The 16,259-nt window shown below is 41.0% G+C and overlaps 1 protein-coding gene across 1 annotated transcript; it reads right to left on the bottom strand.

The window, feature by feature from the left end:
- Positions 1-2,916: 2,916 nt before the first annotated feature.
- On the bottom strand, positions 2,917-14,080 carry DCSTAMP (dendrocyte expressed seven transmembrane protein). Its single transcript, XM_065054228.1, has 4 exons — positions 13,873-14,080; positions 6,482-7,544; positions 5,026-5,346; positions 2,917-4,296 (listed from the first exon to the last, which is right to left on the bottom strand). The coding sequence occupies exons 2-4, from the start codon at positions 7,505-7,507 to the stop codon at positions 4,213-4,215; spliced, it is 1,431 nt and encodes a 476-aa protein (XP_064910300.1). The 5' UTR covers positions 7,508-7,544; positions 13,873-14,080; the 3' UTR covers positions 2,917-4,212.
- Positions 14,081-16,259: the final 2,179 nt, after the last annotated feature.

Genomic DNA, 16,259 nt, shown 5'->3' with positions numbered 1-16,259 from the left:
GATTTTTTTAAAAAAAAGCCTTTAGGTTAGCTATGAAGCAAGCCAAGTTCTGGGGTATGGGTGGTGATGAAGAGAAGTCTAAAAACACAAATATTGAAAGGAAGTGGCCTAATTTGTATTGAGCTTCAGGAGGGTCAGGAGTACTTAGCATATCCCTGCATTATCCTCACCAGACAATGAAGTCACCCTGTCATTAATTTTGCAAACCAGATTGGAACAAATTGGGAGATTTTTCACAGTAAATCAAAGAGCTTCTACACTAGTGAATGATGTTTAAAAAGGAAGTTGTGCTCTGGTGTGATCTGGGGCAAGGAAAGGGATGAATGAGACAAAGGCCAAAGACAGACTTCTCCTCAGACTCTTGTTCTGTGTGCTGGTGGTATATGAATACGTCTCTGACAAGCCCTAGAGAGGCAGTTAGAGACAATGCCCGGTAACATGAAAGATATTAAAAATTTCCACTAGGCCAATAAATGAATAAAAAACCCTGTAATTTTAACTGTACCTGTAGTTCATTTATGCTCAGCAGAAAGAAAATATGCATGCTTTTATGTATGGGGAAGAATGATCTATTTGAGCAGAAGAAAACATACCAAAAGAGGAAAGAAGAATTTGAATGGCAAGGACTAGGGAAAAGAGCCAAAATAAAATGTAGGAAATGTGAGAAGAGGGTTGGCAAGATGAGGAACAGAAGTAATTGTGGATGGAATACTTTTCTTTAATTGTACTTGTAGGCTTTAAGAAAAAAAAAAAAAAGGAGAACAATGTAATCGTGTGGTTGAGCGTTATGGTAAACAGAGTGGCCAAGGGAAGCGCTGAACAACTTGCAGAGGAGACAGCTGAAGATAAACAAACCCCCAGACTTCCCCAGCTCACAGGACAGAAAAAAACAGAGAAAACAAACTAAGTACGGCCTGCAGAGAATGAGAGGTGTGTCCCTGTGTAAAGCCGGGTGAGAGACAGACCCGCATTTTCATCTGTACAACTAAAGAGGACAGTTTAGTGGGTATTTCTTCTGCTCTTTTCTCAATCACAGGTCAGTTGAAGGAATAGGGCTAATACTGTAGATGGGGGTCAGAGCTGTTCTGCCACTGAGATAAACCTCACAGTCTTTGAGGCACTGAAAGTGAATTTGTTTTATAATTTAAAAAAATAAATAAAATTCCAGAATGTGCCATTTTCCCTGGTACCCCAGGTTTAGGGATATAGGGAAGAGCAAACTTATCTCCTTTGCCTGTCCTCCAGCTCACCTCCAGCACACAGGTGTGCGTGTGTATGGTCACAGAAGCAAACAGTGCATTAGCCCACTTGAGTTGGGTTTTGAGTATCTCCAAGGATGGAGACTCCATAACCCCTCGGGTATCCTGTTCCAGTGTTTGATCAACCTCACAAGTAAAAAGTAAAAGAGATTTTCTTATGTTTATCTGATATGCCAGTCAGGTTCCTGGCCTCTGTGTTTGGAAATGGCTTCCAGGAGAAATTGTACCATCACCTTCCCACAGACTGAGGTAAGGCTGACAAACCTGTAGTTTCACAGATCCACCTTCTTGCCTTTCTTGAAGATGGGAGATGGGACATTCACTTTCCTCCCGTCCTCAGAAACCTCTCCTGACTACCATGACCTTTCAAAAATAATCAAGAGTTGTCTCACAATGATACTACTCAGCACCCTCAGCACCCATGGGTGCCTCCCATCATGTCCTATGGATGTAAGTATGTCCAGTGTGTTTAAATGCTCTCTAAACATGTAATACTTCATTAGGGGTAAGTCTTTCTTGCTCCAGATTTTCCCTTTGATCTGAGGGACCTCATATGGCTGAAAGTCTTACCAAGGCAAATAAGTACCTTGGGCTTTTCCATGACCTTTGCAACCAGGAATGGTGTCAAGTATTTAGGTAAAATGTTTACCAGAGCTCAGCAGTTTGTACAGGATTGCCTATTTTCACTATGTCTTGGGTTTGCATGGCAAGGTTTTAATAGTGGGGGGCTACGGGGTGGCTTCTGTGAGAAGCTGCTAGAAGCTTCCCACATGTCTGATAGAGCCAGTGCCAGCTGGCTCCAAGATAGACCCATCTCTGGTCAAGGCCGAGCCCACCAGCAATGGTGATAGCACCTCTGGGATAACATATTTGAGAAGCGAGAAAAAAACTGCACATCAACCTGAAGTCAGAAAGCAGAGTGAGAATATGTGAGAGAAACAGCCCTGTAGACACCAAGGTCAGAGAAGAAGGAGGGTGGGATGTGTTCCAAGCAAATTTTGCCTCCTGATGCCAAGTGAAGCGCACAATGTTTAGTTGTAGTGTTGTCAATCAGACCTACCCCCGCCTTTGGGTACTGTAATCAGTAGGAGATCAGGACTTCTCATCACCTTGTCCTTTGGGACTGAAAGGAGCACATTCAACTCCTACTAGCAATGAATCCTATCAGCAATGAACTTGTCAGAACTCATCCAAAAATGCTCAGTTCTTGCTGACATCTAACTCATTTTCCCTTTTCATCTGCAATAATAACCAGAGTGAAGGAACATATCCTCTTGTCAGTAGTACTGGACATCTAATCTGTTTTGTGAAAACAAAATTTTTATAGGACCCTTCATTTTGCTTCTTTTCACCGGAAAGCTTTTTGCTACTGGTCCTTGAAAGTAGTACCTGGGATGTAAATGATGTTCTGCTATGATGTAAAGCTGTCCCACTTTAAAAAAAGAGGACATAACCAGGCCACTCAGACTTTCAGCACAACTCTCAATACTGCATGGTATTAATCTAGCACCCCATTTTCTAGAGATAAATTGTTGGCACACCAGCAACCTGAACCACCTTGGTCCATAGAGGAGTGAGGCTTCATTTGGAAGACCCAGAGAAAAAAAGGCTTTGTGTTTTTCAGTGGTTTGGGTAGAAAATTACTTCTGACACTTGCTAATGGAAGGTTTTAAATAAGTCTTTATTCATTCACATAACAGAGACATTGATCAATGGCTCTCCTGAGACCATGCACATGTGATTGAGGAACAGAGTCGAGTTCACTATTATTATACAACCTAAAGAAAGAAGTTGGCTGTGGCTGAAAATCAAGAATATACTGCCTGTTGGGTGATTTTTAGCTCTACACTATTGCCACGCCAGTCAAGCCACTCCTATGTCACTCCGCTCTTAGCATTTTTTCTTGTGTCATATGAAGGTCACATCAACCCTGTTAGTTGTATAGGTGAAGCACTTAGTAATGGCTCAGCTTTGTTTCATTGAAGTCAGTGGTAGCTCCAGCAACATAATTAAGCCCATTTTTGCCACTCCTGCAAGCTCCCTTGGACTGCAAGATTTGAAGCACTGTTCACCACTGCTCTTGTGTCTCTCCACCTCAAAACCAATTTACTGTGTTTGCACCTAGAACACCTGATTCCTCTCTATTCTAGCTCTTGTGAGCATTCTTACTTTTGCATGTGCTACATTACCTCTCTCACGAACGTCAAAGACATGGGATAATCTGCACCATCTGTACAGTCTATGGACATGTGACAGTGGGAGACTAAGACCAAGTAAGGAATTCCAGGGTTAGAAACTTCTGAAAGACAAATCAGCAAAAGTAAGTTGCAGAGCCATGGTGGGAGGGAGAATTTGGCTGGGCTAGAAGATTGACAGGGGAGATAGAGCACTGACCCTGCAGAAGAGATGGCTACAGAGGCAGAAGGAAGTATATGAATCTAGGGATGAGAAAGAACCAGGTTGAAGTGTTTGGGGCAGCTGAAGGTTGAAAAATATCTAGAAACCTCTAAGCCCTCTAATTAGGTTCTTGGACAATCCAGAAGCCAATGGACAGCTTCTGCTGTGTCTTCTATCTTATGTGTCTGGCAAATGTGAAGAAGACAAACCTGATCCTGCCATGATGTCCTCTGTTAGCTCAGCCCAAAGAGGTTTGTGCTACAGTCCTAAAAGATCCAAGCTGTTTGATTGCTCTTACACAGATTTCTAACACACCAGATGATGCACGCCCCAAGTTGAAAAACAAGTATTAATGCAACCCGGAGTTCTCTGTGGTGGATAGCATAGTATCTCCCATGGCTTCTTTTCCGCACTTTTCTGAAATACTGATCATCAGCCTTTGATCCTATTTTTTTTCATTTTAAAATTGGAATTCCATAGGAAAGATGAGTGCAAAACACAGGTCCCTGTGGAGAAAGAGCACCTCAGCTTTATCCAAAGATTCATTTAGTCTCTGTCACACCATGTTGTCATTTGCCACGCTCCTTTCTTTCTTCCTCACTGCCTCTCTTGCCTTGAGTATTGGAAACCAAAAGCTGACCTGAAAAGACAGAAATATGATGATCTGATCATAATATGACTGAGGTAGAGATCACCCAGACACTAACATACTGTACAATCATTATTGAAGGCTACTTAAAAAAAACACAAACCAAAACAAACTACATGTGTCTGCAGCTATCTATCTGGATTCACCATAAATATATGCATGTGTGTTTGTTATTTCCATTAGCGTATATATACATATATACAGAGTGAATATTTTTGCAAGCAAAAAGTTGTTTACTAATGGTATTAGCAGTTGCACTACCACTGTGTTTTAAAACAGAAATATATCAGCTTCCTTTTTGCTAAGCAACAACTGAACACTGAACATCCTTCTCAACAAGGGAGAGGCTGCTCACAAATGTCTAATATTTGCTGTCTAGGTTGCAGGAGTACTGTTTGTGCTGGAGGTGCTTTTCATATGTTCGTGAAAACCAAGTTTCTTCTCTGGAGAGCTCTAAGACTGAAGGGTATTTTCTTGCCAGCACATAGTCATTTGGGTGTACCCATGTCATGTCTGATGCACATGTGTTGAAGGACACAACGAAACCATTTTATGACCTAATCTCACCAACAGGCAGCTCGTCTCTGGCTCCTGTGCAGGAGAGCACTGGGGAAAATCTATTAGCACATACTTGAAGTTAAGAAGTGTTTAAGCATTTCCTGGGTCTGACTGCCACCCTGAGAGAGGGAGATTTTTTGTTCTCTACAGCTGATGGCTTACCGTTCTAGCAAATGTGTTCTTCACAGTTTTTGCTTGTAGCTTTGCTCTTTTCTTGAGTAATTTTGCATGCAAGTAACTTATCCGTTTCATCTCAGTGTCAGGATAAAATGAAGTTGACACAAGTATCTTAAGTTGGGTCAGGAGGCCAGAGAATAACCCAAAAATGATTAAGAAGAAGATGATGACTCCAAGCTGGATCCATGTTGTGGAGAGAGTGAGCTCTGGCTGAGGGATGCAGTCATGCTTAAACAAAGAGATCTTGAAAACATCAGTCTTTGCAATATGCTCTCTCCTATCAATGATAAAGCTCTTCTCATTCTTCTGCACAAGAAAACGGGAAAAAGAGAGCTGATTATAGTATTGATTCCCTCCTTTCTGAATATTTCTTCCATTGGACATTCAGATTTACAAAGGACCGTAAATCATCTAGTCTATCCAGTGTCTATATATGCTGTACTCATAACAACATATTTCTTGGCTATTTATAAATATTTCCGACTGCATTTTCACCATTTCTCTTGGTAGACTGTTGTAAGAGTCGTTCTGAAGATGGAACAGTACTTGCCTGAAACATAGTCATCAGGGACTAGGAGAACTGAAGCCCTGACAGAAAGAACAGATGGTCATTGACTTGGAGAGAGGTCTGAGGAGAAGAATTGTGTTGCACAGGTCCCTCCAACCTGGGCAGCTACCGTTAACAATGGCTGCTGTGTGGACTTCGCCTGCTGCCTCAGCCAAAGAAAGGTGGGCATCTCTCACGTCAGTGTCACAGTGCCATTTTGACTATAAAAGTGGTGCTTCACAAATGTCAGCATTGTGACATTCCAATTTTAGGCTTCTGGTCTTCTCCACATATATAAATGGAGGAATAAAAGTACTTCTTCCTATATTCACCATTCTCTAGAACTATGATGACACTTTGAAAAATGCAGAGAACTGTCTGGTTCCATTCAACACACATAGCTGTAAAGGCAATGGCTTTTTTTTCCATGGACAAAGTGTGATCTTATCAATGTTTATAAATATCTCAAGGGTGAATGTCAAGAGGATGGGACCAGTCTCCTTTCAGTGGTGCCCAATGATTGGAGACGGGGCAATGGGCACGGACTGAAGCATAAGAGGTTCCATCTGAATATGTGGAAAAACTTCTTTACCTTGAGGGTGACAGATCACTGGAACAGGCTGCCCAGAAAGGTTGTGGAGTCTCCTTCTCTGGAGACATTCAAAACCCACCTGGACACATTCCTGTGCAATCTGCTCCAGGTGAACCTGCTTTAGCAGGTGGCTTGGACTAGATGATCTCCAGAGGTTCTTTCCACCCCTAACCACTCTGTGATTCTGTGGTAATGTCATGATAGAACTGATGGATCATTGGCTGTACGTCGGCAGGTGCTGAAGATGAGGGGAATTTTTTCAACAGTAAATTAAGAACTATAAAGTACTGATAAGTACTTACTTGCTGAACGAGGCTGAGTTGAATCTCTGGATCTGGTACTTCTTGGAGATGTTTATTCACAGAAATAATTAACCAATAAAACAAATAATCTACTGCAGCAAACAGAAGCCAGATGAAAAGATTAATAAATACAGGGAGAAAAAAATACTGCATGTTTTTTCTGTCCTTCTTTGTGAGGCAGAAAGATGGGATTGTCACATAATATTTTCTTTCTTTTCTGTTAAGTGGCAGAAGACAGGGTTTTTGCTGTTGCTTTTGGTGCTCATCAAATGCGATGAACTGTTTTGTGATATAAGTGTTCTTAAATTTGTTACTGTGGGATCCCATAAATTTTTTCATAAAGAGGCCAGTTCCAAAAGAAGCTAGAAAAATCCCCACAATAGGCAGTACTTTCTGCCCTATATAGGGCAATATAGTCAGCATAAAAGAGATTTGGTTAGCAACTCTCTGGATCTCTTGCTTTGTGTCATTTAGCTCTTGTTTTAACGCATCATCTGAAATGGAATAAGATGGTGTGAATTCATGTCTTAGGAACACAACATGTTTAGATAGCTCAGTGGAAACCTTGACCATCTCATAAATCCATTTTACTGCCTCAACATAATATTTTATCAAGGCAAATTGCTCAAACTCTAAATGACAGGTTATACTGTCTGCCAGAACCTTTAGGTTGTGAAAAATATTTTGGATGTGTCCGGCCACAATGACACCTGTGCCAGCTGTAATAAGAGCATTCCTGCCATTTTGAAGTCCACAAGAAAGAAGGAACAGGACAGAAAAACAGCGCAGATGCTTGAAACAGGAGAGCGCAATAGAAAGTGAGATCCAGATGAATCCAGAAATCAGTAAGGGACCCAAGGGATGGTGTACCAGTGAGAAGTGCATGCCAAGGAATAAGAGAAAGCTTGAGAGGAAGGCAACTGCAGAGCAAACTGCAAAAAGCTGCATCCAATTCTTCCAGCCAGGCTTCCTTTCGGATATAAAAATTTCCCAAACATTCTGGGCTACTGAGACAAATGTTTGCATTTTCTTCTGAGTGCTGCTGACACTGCGAAAGCTCAAACTAAAAGGAAAAGAAAACATAAATACTGTTAGTTACAGGGTCATGCTATTGACAATGGTGTGCTTTTAAATACCTCTTCACATTGCAAAATAAGCAGGTCTGACTCACATGTGGTCTACACTGCACCACATGAGACCCAAAGCGTCATCCCCAATATCACATATGTAAACATGCAAGGCATGACTCTAAAAGGTGTTCTATCTTCTTTCAAGGATTTTTGTCCTCCTACTTTTTGTGCACTTTGATTTCTCATTTGCTATATAGAAAGAATGGTTCGTATGTACATATATGTGTGTATGTATGAGGAGAGAATGAGAGGGACGCAAGCCTCCCTGAGCACCCAGTGCTTCCCCACAGATGTCAGCTTTGCCTTTCAAGGGCACCAGGAACAGAAAAAGGGGAGCACAGAAACTTCCCATCAGTGCCCTGATGCAGGGGAGGGCAGCTCAACCTGTGGAGAGCAGCTGTTAGGAAGGGAGGAACAAGTGGATCTGACTGTGTGTGCTGCCCTGGGATGGGGAACGAAGCTCTCCTTCTTCACAGAATCATAGAATAGTTTGGGTTGGAAGGGACATTTAAAGGTTGTCTAGTCCAGGACCCTGCAATGAGCAGGGACATCTGCAACTAGATTAGGTTGCTCAGAGCCCCATCCAGCCTGGCCTTGAATGTCTCCAGGGATGGGGCATCTACCACCTCTCTGGGCAACCTGGGCCAGTGTTTCACCACCCTCATGGCAAAAAATGTCTTCCTCATGTTTAACCTGAATCTCCCCTCATTTAGTTTAAAATCATTACCCCTTATGCTATTGTAACAGGCCCTGCTAAAAAGTCTGTCCCCATCTTTCTTATAAGCCCCCTTTAAGTACTAAAATGCCACAATAAGGTCTCCCTGGAGCCTTGTCTTCTCCAGGCTGAACAGCCCCAGCTGTCACAGCCTCGCTGGAGGTAGGTCAGTATGAAAGTAAGAAAGTGTGTCTCAGAGGCATCCGTCCTCCTTTGGGTCTCTCCTGGGATAGCACAGCTACAAACTGGACCATATACACTCTTAATCCTAATTGCTTGTACTGGTCATCATCTCTCCTGCCTACCAGCATGCCCGTACTGTAAATTACAGAGTATTTCTGTGAGATTCAATTCAGTTTGATGTGAGACAGTCCAGTGATCACATCTTTCCTTCTTCTTTTACAATATAATATTCATACTGCAACTTGTCCAAAGATGGAAGATCAATTTATATGCATATTAGCCTTTTAACATACTGGAACAAATTAGATACTAATTAAATAAAATAAATTGTTGCAATTTTATCTTATAATACGGAAAGTTTTTTTCACAAATACATCCTGAAGATATTACTTTGTCTTCAGTTTAGCTTGAACACAGCAGGTAGCCAGGAACTAAACTGTTCTTTTGTACACATACCGTATTTTACTGGCATTTGACTTTATGAGCGCTGCTAGCATTCACTGCACCATTTTCCACTTCCTCTCATCATTAGTTATTAGTTACGTTGTTATTAGCTTTTCATGAGACAGGAGCTGAGGGTGATGAGAGCAGGCATCTGCCCCCAGCTGGCACCTTCTTGGACTGTTGTACTTGGTGTGCTGCTTTTTCTCCGTCTCACTTAGGCCTGATCCTTTCTAGTGCTGAGGACTATCCTAAAGGATGCTGAGTTTTTGGGTGCTTAAGTGCTTCAGCAGGGATTAATAGTGGGCAGCAGCTCTCCAGGTGGGCTCAGCCCCTGGCACCATCATTCTGCTTGGGAGTTGCTTTCCTCCAGTTCCTCAGTGAAGTCAGCTGTATAACAGCAATTAGCAGCTCCTTTACAGGAATAAAATTAGTTAATTAATGTCCCCAAACTATGTAGAAGTCACCACCTGTTTGGGAAAGTGGTGGAAGAGAAATTGGGAGGGGAGGAAGCACACAGGCCACTGGAGCCCAGCTTTGCCATGAGCAGAGCAGTCATCTGCTGAGGTGGACAGTCTGCTTTACCCTTTTCCTACTGAACTAGAAATTAACAAGGCGTTTTTATGAAACGTAACTACAAATGAAATATTCAGAATCCTGGAGCCAAGCAGAAGCAGACCTACCAATCAGCAAACCCTGCACAGAAGAGGAGGCTTAGAGGTGAGCTCATCACTCTCTATAACTACCTGAAGGGCAGTTCTAGCCAGGTGGGGATTGGTCTCTTCTCCCAGGCAGTCAGCAATAGGACAAGGGGGCATGGGCTTAAACTCTGCCAGGGGAAATTTAGGCTGGATATTAGAAAGAAATTCTTTACAGAGAGAGTGGTCAGGCATTGGAATGGCTGCCCAGGGAGGTGGTGGACTCACCGTCCCTGGAGGTTTTCAAACTGAGATTGGACATGGCACTTAGTGCCATGATCTAGTAAACGGACTAGAGTTGGACCAAGGTTTGGACTCGATGATCTCTGAGGTTTTTTCCAACCCAGTTGATTCTGTGATTCTGTGAATCCTGAACTTCCTAGATTGGATCCTTAAACAGTACGTGCTGCCACAGCTTCATTGTAGATCTAAGAAAAAATACTATGTACAGTGAATAGATCTGGAGTTCTGCTTTTGATTTAAGAAGCCATAAAAAATCAAACTCAAAAAAGCTAGCGTTTATGTAATATCACACAAAACCATCAGTGTGAGAAAATAACACATTTTGAGTTTTCTTTTGCAGTGTTAACTTCACAGCTGTTCTCAAGCATAGTTTCTGCATGGTTTTGTGTGTTTGTATGCATGGGTATGGTGCATTCCTGTTCATGTTTACAAGTGTTCGGTAAATGGCTGCAATATGTGACTGAGTTTGTCATGACTGCATCTAAGTATTGGAGAGAGAGTCAAGAATGAAGCCTTAGAACTAACAAAACCCATATTTCTGGACCAGGAGGCTGAAGACTTGAAAAATGTGGACAGAACTTGAAAATAATCAAAAAGTCTCCTTTAATGGGCAGATTTAATGCCATGACATGAGATCATTGCACTACTCAGCAGATACATGGCAGGTTTGCCACTAACCTCCATGAGCCTGGAGTTCTAAGGCAGGAAAGACATGGTAAAGAGCCACTGAATTTTGGAGCCTGTGTCACAGATGCTCAGATGTCTCTCCATGATCACTAAAGGTTGGAAAAGGAGCATCCCTATGCCCTGCAGAGCCTGTCGCTGAGCTCAGCCACCACCAGGTCAGTCAGGCTCACAGTTTGTATCTCCGTGGTTTGTCTGACACCTCCATTTTCCCCCATAAAACACAAGCAACAGACATAGATATTCAGCACAGGAGAATCATGCAAAGGTTGAAAACTCTTAACTTATTATTAAAAAAATGTGGAGGCTGAAAATCCTTGCATCAGCAGGCACTTAAACAGCTGTGAATGTTTGGGAAGGGAAAACAGCACTCTGTTTGAGAGGTAGAAATAAATTGAGGCTAATTCAGTGCTTAAAGAAATAGTAAACTTTGAGATCTTTCTGGAATGATCCCTCTTGAAAACATAAATCACAATAACTCCCCTGAAATTGTTAGGTGCAGATACAAACTCTAACAGGAGGCTGACAAGAACAAAACCTTCATTTCGAGTGCAGCCTAAAGCAAAGTATTTTTGCTTCTGTCCTAATGGCTGCTACCATTATTTATGTAGCATAAGGAAAGAATTATTTTTGGAAAAACATTTTCTTGCCCTTAAGTGCCAATTTCTTTGTCATGGTGAATGCCACAGAGGGGAGCTGGAAACTCTTATGTTCTAGTTCTGCCTTTGAACCTGATTTTTCTGTAGAGTTCAAGGGGAACCACTCCATGCCTTAGTTCCCCTCTCTAAGAAATATTTGCTCAGATCTGGAAGTGTGATAATCATCTACCATATGGCATGCTGGCAGGAGTAATTATAAGAACAAATTCTCAAAATGAACCTCTCCAGCAAAGAGTTTGAGCCATACTTCTTAAGGCTTGTGATGTACTGAAATTAATTCAATATAATTAAGGGGTATTATTCTAATTTCATTTTAAAATGAAAGAGGAAAATTTAAAAGAGTTTTTAAGATCCTGCTTGTCATATTTCAGTTACTGGCCACAGTTTTTAAATAAGCAGAGTATAAGTACATGACATCAAGTGCGTCTAGAAAATGTCTTTCCAGCTCAACCATGAGTCCTGTACTAGAACTATGTAATTTTTATTAAGTAACTGTTTACACTGCGTGTGATTTCTTCCCTGCCTGCTATGAGACTCCTCCACATTAATTGTCTGACAAGTTGTGGCCACCTTCACTACCAATTTGGTCCTGTCCTAGTCCCTTGCTCACCCCCTATCTGACGATAGCCTGCTACAGTTAGAATTAGAGGAGAGGATACTTCAGTTGGAAGTAACCTACAATGATCATATAGTCCAACTGTGATAGATTGGAACTCCTTCCATTTACAGGCAGTATTTCTAAAACCTTCTCTACCCAGGCTATTGCTTGCTTAGAGGCAATCACCAGGCCTACATTTCTGGTATATGATTTAACCAGTTTTGCAAAATCTTTGCCAATTTTTAATATAACGGAAAAAGCAATAATGGGATTTACTAAATAATTAGTTTTTCTAGTAGGGACACAGATCTTTAAGTCTAGTTTCTGTTTCGACACAGACCTAACTCAGATAAAGCCTGGTGACTACCAGTTCCCTTGAGTTAGGACTGATTAGTGCCACCTGGTTTTCGCAGCTTCACAAAAAGTCTGACACAACTTTTCTCTGTGCAGCACCATCGTTTGAGTTGATCTCAGGAGGAGCATGGCAAGTTAGCAGGCACTTCGCTCTGTGCAGTGCACAGGATCCTCATACATAAAAATAAAGTCTTATTAAGAGAGACATTAGGTTAAATGGGAAACTTATATCCTTTTGATGCTAAAGCTTCAGCTACACAGTGATCTTTGCCTCATAAATCCTGCTTGGATTTTGTACAGGAATTAAGGAAGAGAAAGCACGCCATAAGAATATAAACACAAATATTTCCTTTTTTGGCAGTTTCAGCAGCCTTCTTTCCAAGCCTGGATCAGTTGCATTGAAATGTAAGAGAATTACTTCCCTTTTTCGGATACCATCAAAAAATACAATGCTGAACTATGGTTTAGTAAGAGGTTTAGTAAGAGGCAAAAATACAGGAAGGAGTCCCACATTATGTCCTTTGGTCAATACAGGGCATTGAGGAAAGAAATAAAAGCTCAATCAAAAATCCAGCAATGTTACTATAACTATCCCCAGGGCTTTGTTGAGATCAACTGTCATCTTTTGTGTTCACGTTCTTTGCTATAAATTGCAAGGGGAAGGAGAATAAATGGTACTAAACACAACAAACACAGGCAAGGACTGAAATACCTAATCAAATGTGTGCAAATGGGAACCTGAAATACTGAAAAACACAGCTAAGTAAATAAAACAACAGTTTATATACATGCAAAACCAAACAAAGAAAAATAATAACTGATCTCTTTTTTTTTTTTTTTCATGTGTTTAAAATATGTGTCTCAGGAAAATTCTGAACACTGCAAAATATTATCAAGCCTTTAGGATGCCACAAATTGGCTAAATGTCATCTAACATCAGATGTCTATGGCTTAATGTCCACATCTGAGCTATCTGTCTTTATGTCAATTAAGAGAAAAGGGCAGTTACCCAGAATTATACTTCAGAACTGTTTTAGAAGTTCACCCTTGCATGGGATGGATTGCATCCTATCAGAGTTTTTTTTCTATTTGTCTTGACTATGAAGAGCCTGGATCACTCAGACAAAGCTTTCCAAAGTCAAGTGAGGTGAACTTCTCCCTATGTTTCTCCATTGCAAGCTCAGGTTTTATTTGACTAAGCTGGGCACTCAGAGCAGGGTACAGAAAAGGTGTTGTGGGCAGTTGGAGACCTGTGGAAGAAACATGGAACAAGAAATCAAGTTTTCTCACTTATACTGTTATAGGCCATGTTGCATTCGGAAGCACTGATGCAGGAGACCCACAGACAGACAATTCCCTTAATGCGCAGGCAGGAATGGAGGCACAGTCTGGGAAACCCAAATGGTAGTTTTCTTATTCACAAAAACAACTCCACAAAACACAGAAAATTCCAGTATGAGGGACAGAAGGGAACATGAGAGGTTACATAGTCCTACACATAATATCACTATACACAGTTTTGAGAGAGCTGAGGACTAAACAGATTCATGAATTTCAGGAATATACTTTCTAATTAGTAATGTGGCAACAATTAACTTAAAGCGAGTTCTTTTACCTTAGAACAGCTAACTCAGTCAGTGACTGCTATCCACATTTCCTTGATATTAACCCTAAAGCATTACTTACAGGCCCTCCTGTAAAGCTCATGAAGGATCTTCACGGTGCGGTGAGTCTCTTGATTTTTATGAGGAATCAAGATGGGCACTAGTAAAAAAATTCACATGAGTAATGTGTTTCCCATACCCTCCCTCAATGAGTCAGGCACGCTACAATTTTGAAATGTTTCTGTTTTCAACAAAGACTCATGAGGAAGTAACATATACACAAAACCAAAATAGTATATAATTTGCAAGTGCCGCTTTCCACCTTTTTTTCTGGCAGAGTAATTGATATCAGCAAATGAGTTCTGGGCCCAGATTTCAAAGACATAATTTTATCTTGGGTAATGCCTTAGGTCTAGAACATCTAAGCTATTTTGGTGCTTCCCGTTGCAAGCAGCAGCAATTCAGTGCCCAAATAACTTTGAAACTCTAATAATTTTAACTAGTGTTCCTACTTAGATCTGTGTAAATATTTCTGTAAAGAATCTGTCAGAATATGGCCCTTCGAGTGGTACCCACCTTAAATATCCAACAAAGAAACTCAAATTATGTACAAGTCATTGGTTAATAAAGATAATTTACATACAGGAGAGTAGAGATGATGTTCAGAGGAATTTGACAGACTGGAGAAATGAACTGGCAAGAACCTCATGAAGTTCACCAGAGGAAAATGCAAAGTCCTTCCCCTGAGGAGGAAGAACTCCAGACACCAGTACGGGCTGGAGCTGACCTGCTGGTAGGCAGCTTTGCTGAAAAAGATCGGGACCTCTTTGTGGAAAACCAGTTGAACATAAGCCAGCAACGCGCCCTTGTGACAAAGAAGGCCAATGGCATCCTGAGCTTATCAGCAAGAGCCTTGCCTGCAAGTCAGGGAAAGCGACTGTGCGACTGTGACTGAGCATTGGTGAGACTATGTGGAGTGCTGTGTCCAGCCAAGAAATCCCAGTGCAATAGAGCAATGTGATCTAGCTGGACCTGCTTTGAGTGGGGAATTTAACTAGATGGCTTCCAGGAGTCTCTTCCAACTTAAATGATTTTATTCTTCACCAGATGCCTTTCCAGTGAAGACTGAGATATCAAATGCATTTAAACTTGCCTCTGATCTCTACTGGAAAGTACTATGTATATGTGCTGTGTTCATATTCTACATTTGCTTTAGACAAGTTTAATGAATATTACACACCTATCGAAAGGTGAATGAATATTGCATACCTATCATTCTACCTTGGTAATTAAAAAAAATCCGCAATAAAATATTATTATTTAGTAGCTTTGAGGTCCTAAAGAATGGGTGAAAGCAGCCTGTCTGCCAGGAGTTTATCTGCATAAAGGACCTAACAGTAACTTAGGGATTAATGTTGGCATCTTAAATACCCCACAGCTTTTGTAACATGAATAAGCAGACATACGATCTCTTATTTTTGCAAGACAGTAGTTTTCCTGCAGAGAAATTAAAAGTTCATTTACTGAATGTGGCAACTGGATTTGCTTCTTACTCATGGTACTGAGAAAAAAAATGGTGAGAAGTGCTAATTTGTGTTCAAACACGAACAGAGATGGAAATCTGGGAGAGACTTCATCATCACAGTATATGGGAACACAACACACAGGAAAGTCTTTTAATAACTTCTAATTCATTCAGTAGACAGATAACATCATATTTCTTACAACTTTCTGGAAAATACTTAAGAATCTTACTTTGCTTTATCTTTGGCACTTAAAATTTTACTTGAAATAAACAGTCGGTGTGCAGACACTATGGTCTCTATGCATATTTGTGTGTATGGGAGAGAAAGATGATAATTCTGGACACTCATCCTCTGGACACTGGATCTTACCAGTTATCAGATTGATCCATTGAACCAGTCAGACCTCTCATTCAGTTGTTATCAGGACCATTTGATAGAGAGGACTATAGATTTACTTTAAAGGAAACCAAAGACTGGTACACTGCTTTACAAGGACAACAGCAATAGAAAGAATAAGAGGACTCTCACACACAACCCACTAAGCACCTGTGATACCCTTCCACTAACATCGTCCACACACTGTCTCTTACAACCACCTTCAGAACCAACTTTGTTTTACGGTTTATGTTTAAACTTTAAGGTCCATTTTTGAAATAAAATATATCCATTACTTTTCTCAGAAATGTCATAGGTGGTTAGGTCCATTGCTGAGATGCTACCTACTACACCTATGGAACTGGAGACTGACTGTCATTTAAACTCCAATTTCAGACATCCAGGGCTGTACACCAGGCTCAGTTCTGTCCTTGGTCTCTTTCTAGAGTCCAATGCCATCAGCAGCTACTGAAGTGCTGGCATGAACATTATCCATTTGCCCTTGGTTGAAATGTCCCTGCATGTAATTTTCCAGAAAGCTGTTTTTCCAGCAGGTACTGGTAGCACT

This window comes from Columba livia, chromosome 2 (genome assembly GCF_036013475.1).
Source record: "Columba livia isolate bColLiv1 breed racing homer chromosome 2, bColLiv1.pat.W.v2, whole genome shotgun sequence".
Classification (NCBI taxonomy): domain Eukaryota; kingdom Metazoa; phylum Chordata; class Aves; order Columbiformes; family Columbidae; genus Columba; species Columba livia.
Note: the sequence above shows the minus strand (reverse complement) of the source record. Positions and strands in the feature narration are given on the sequence as shown.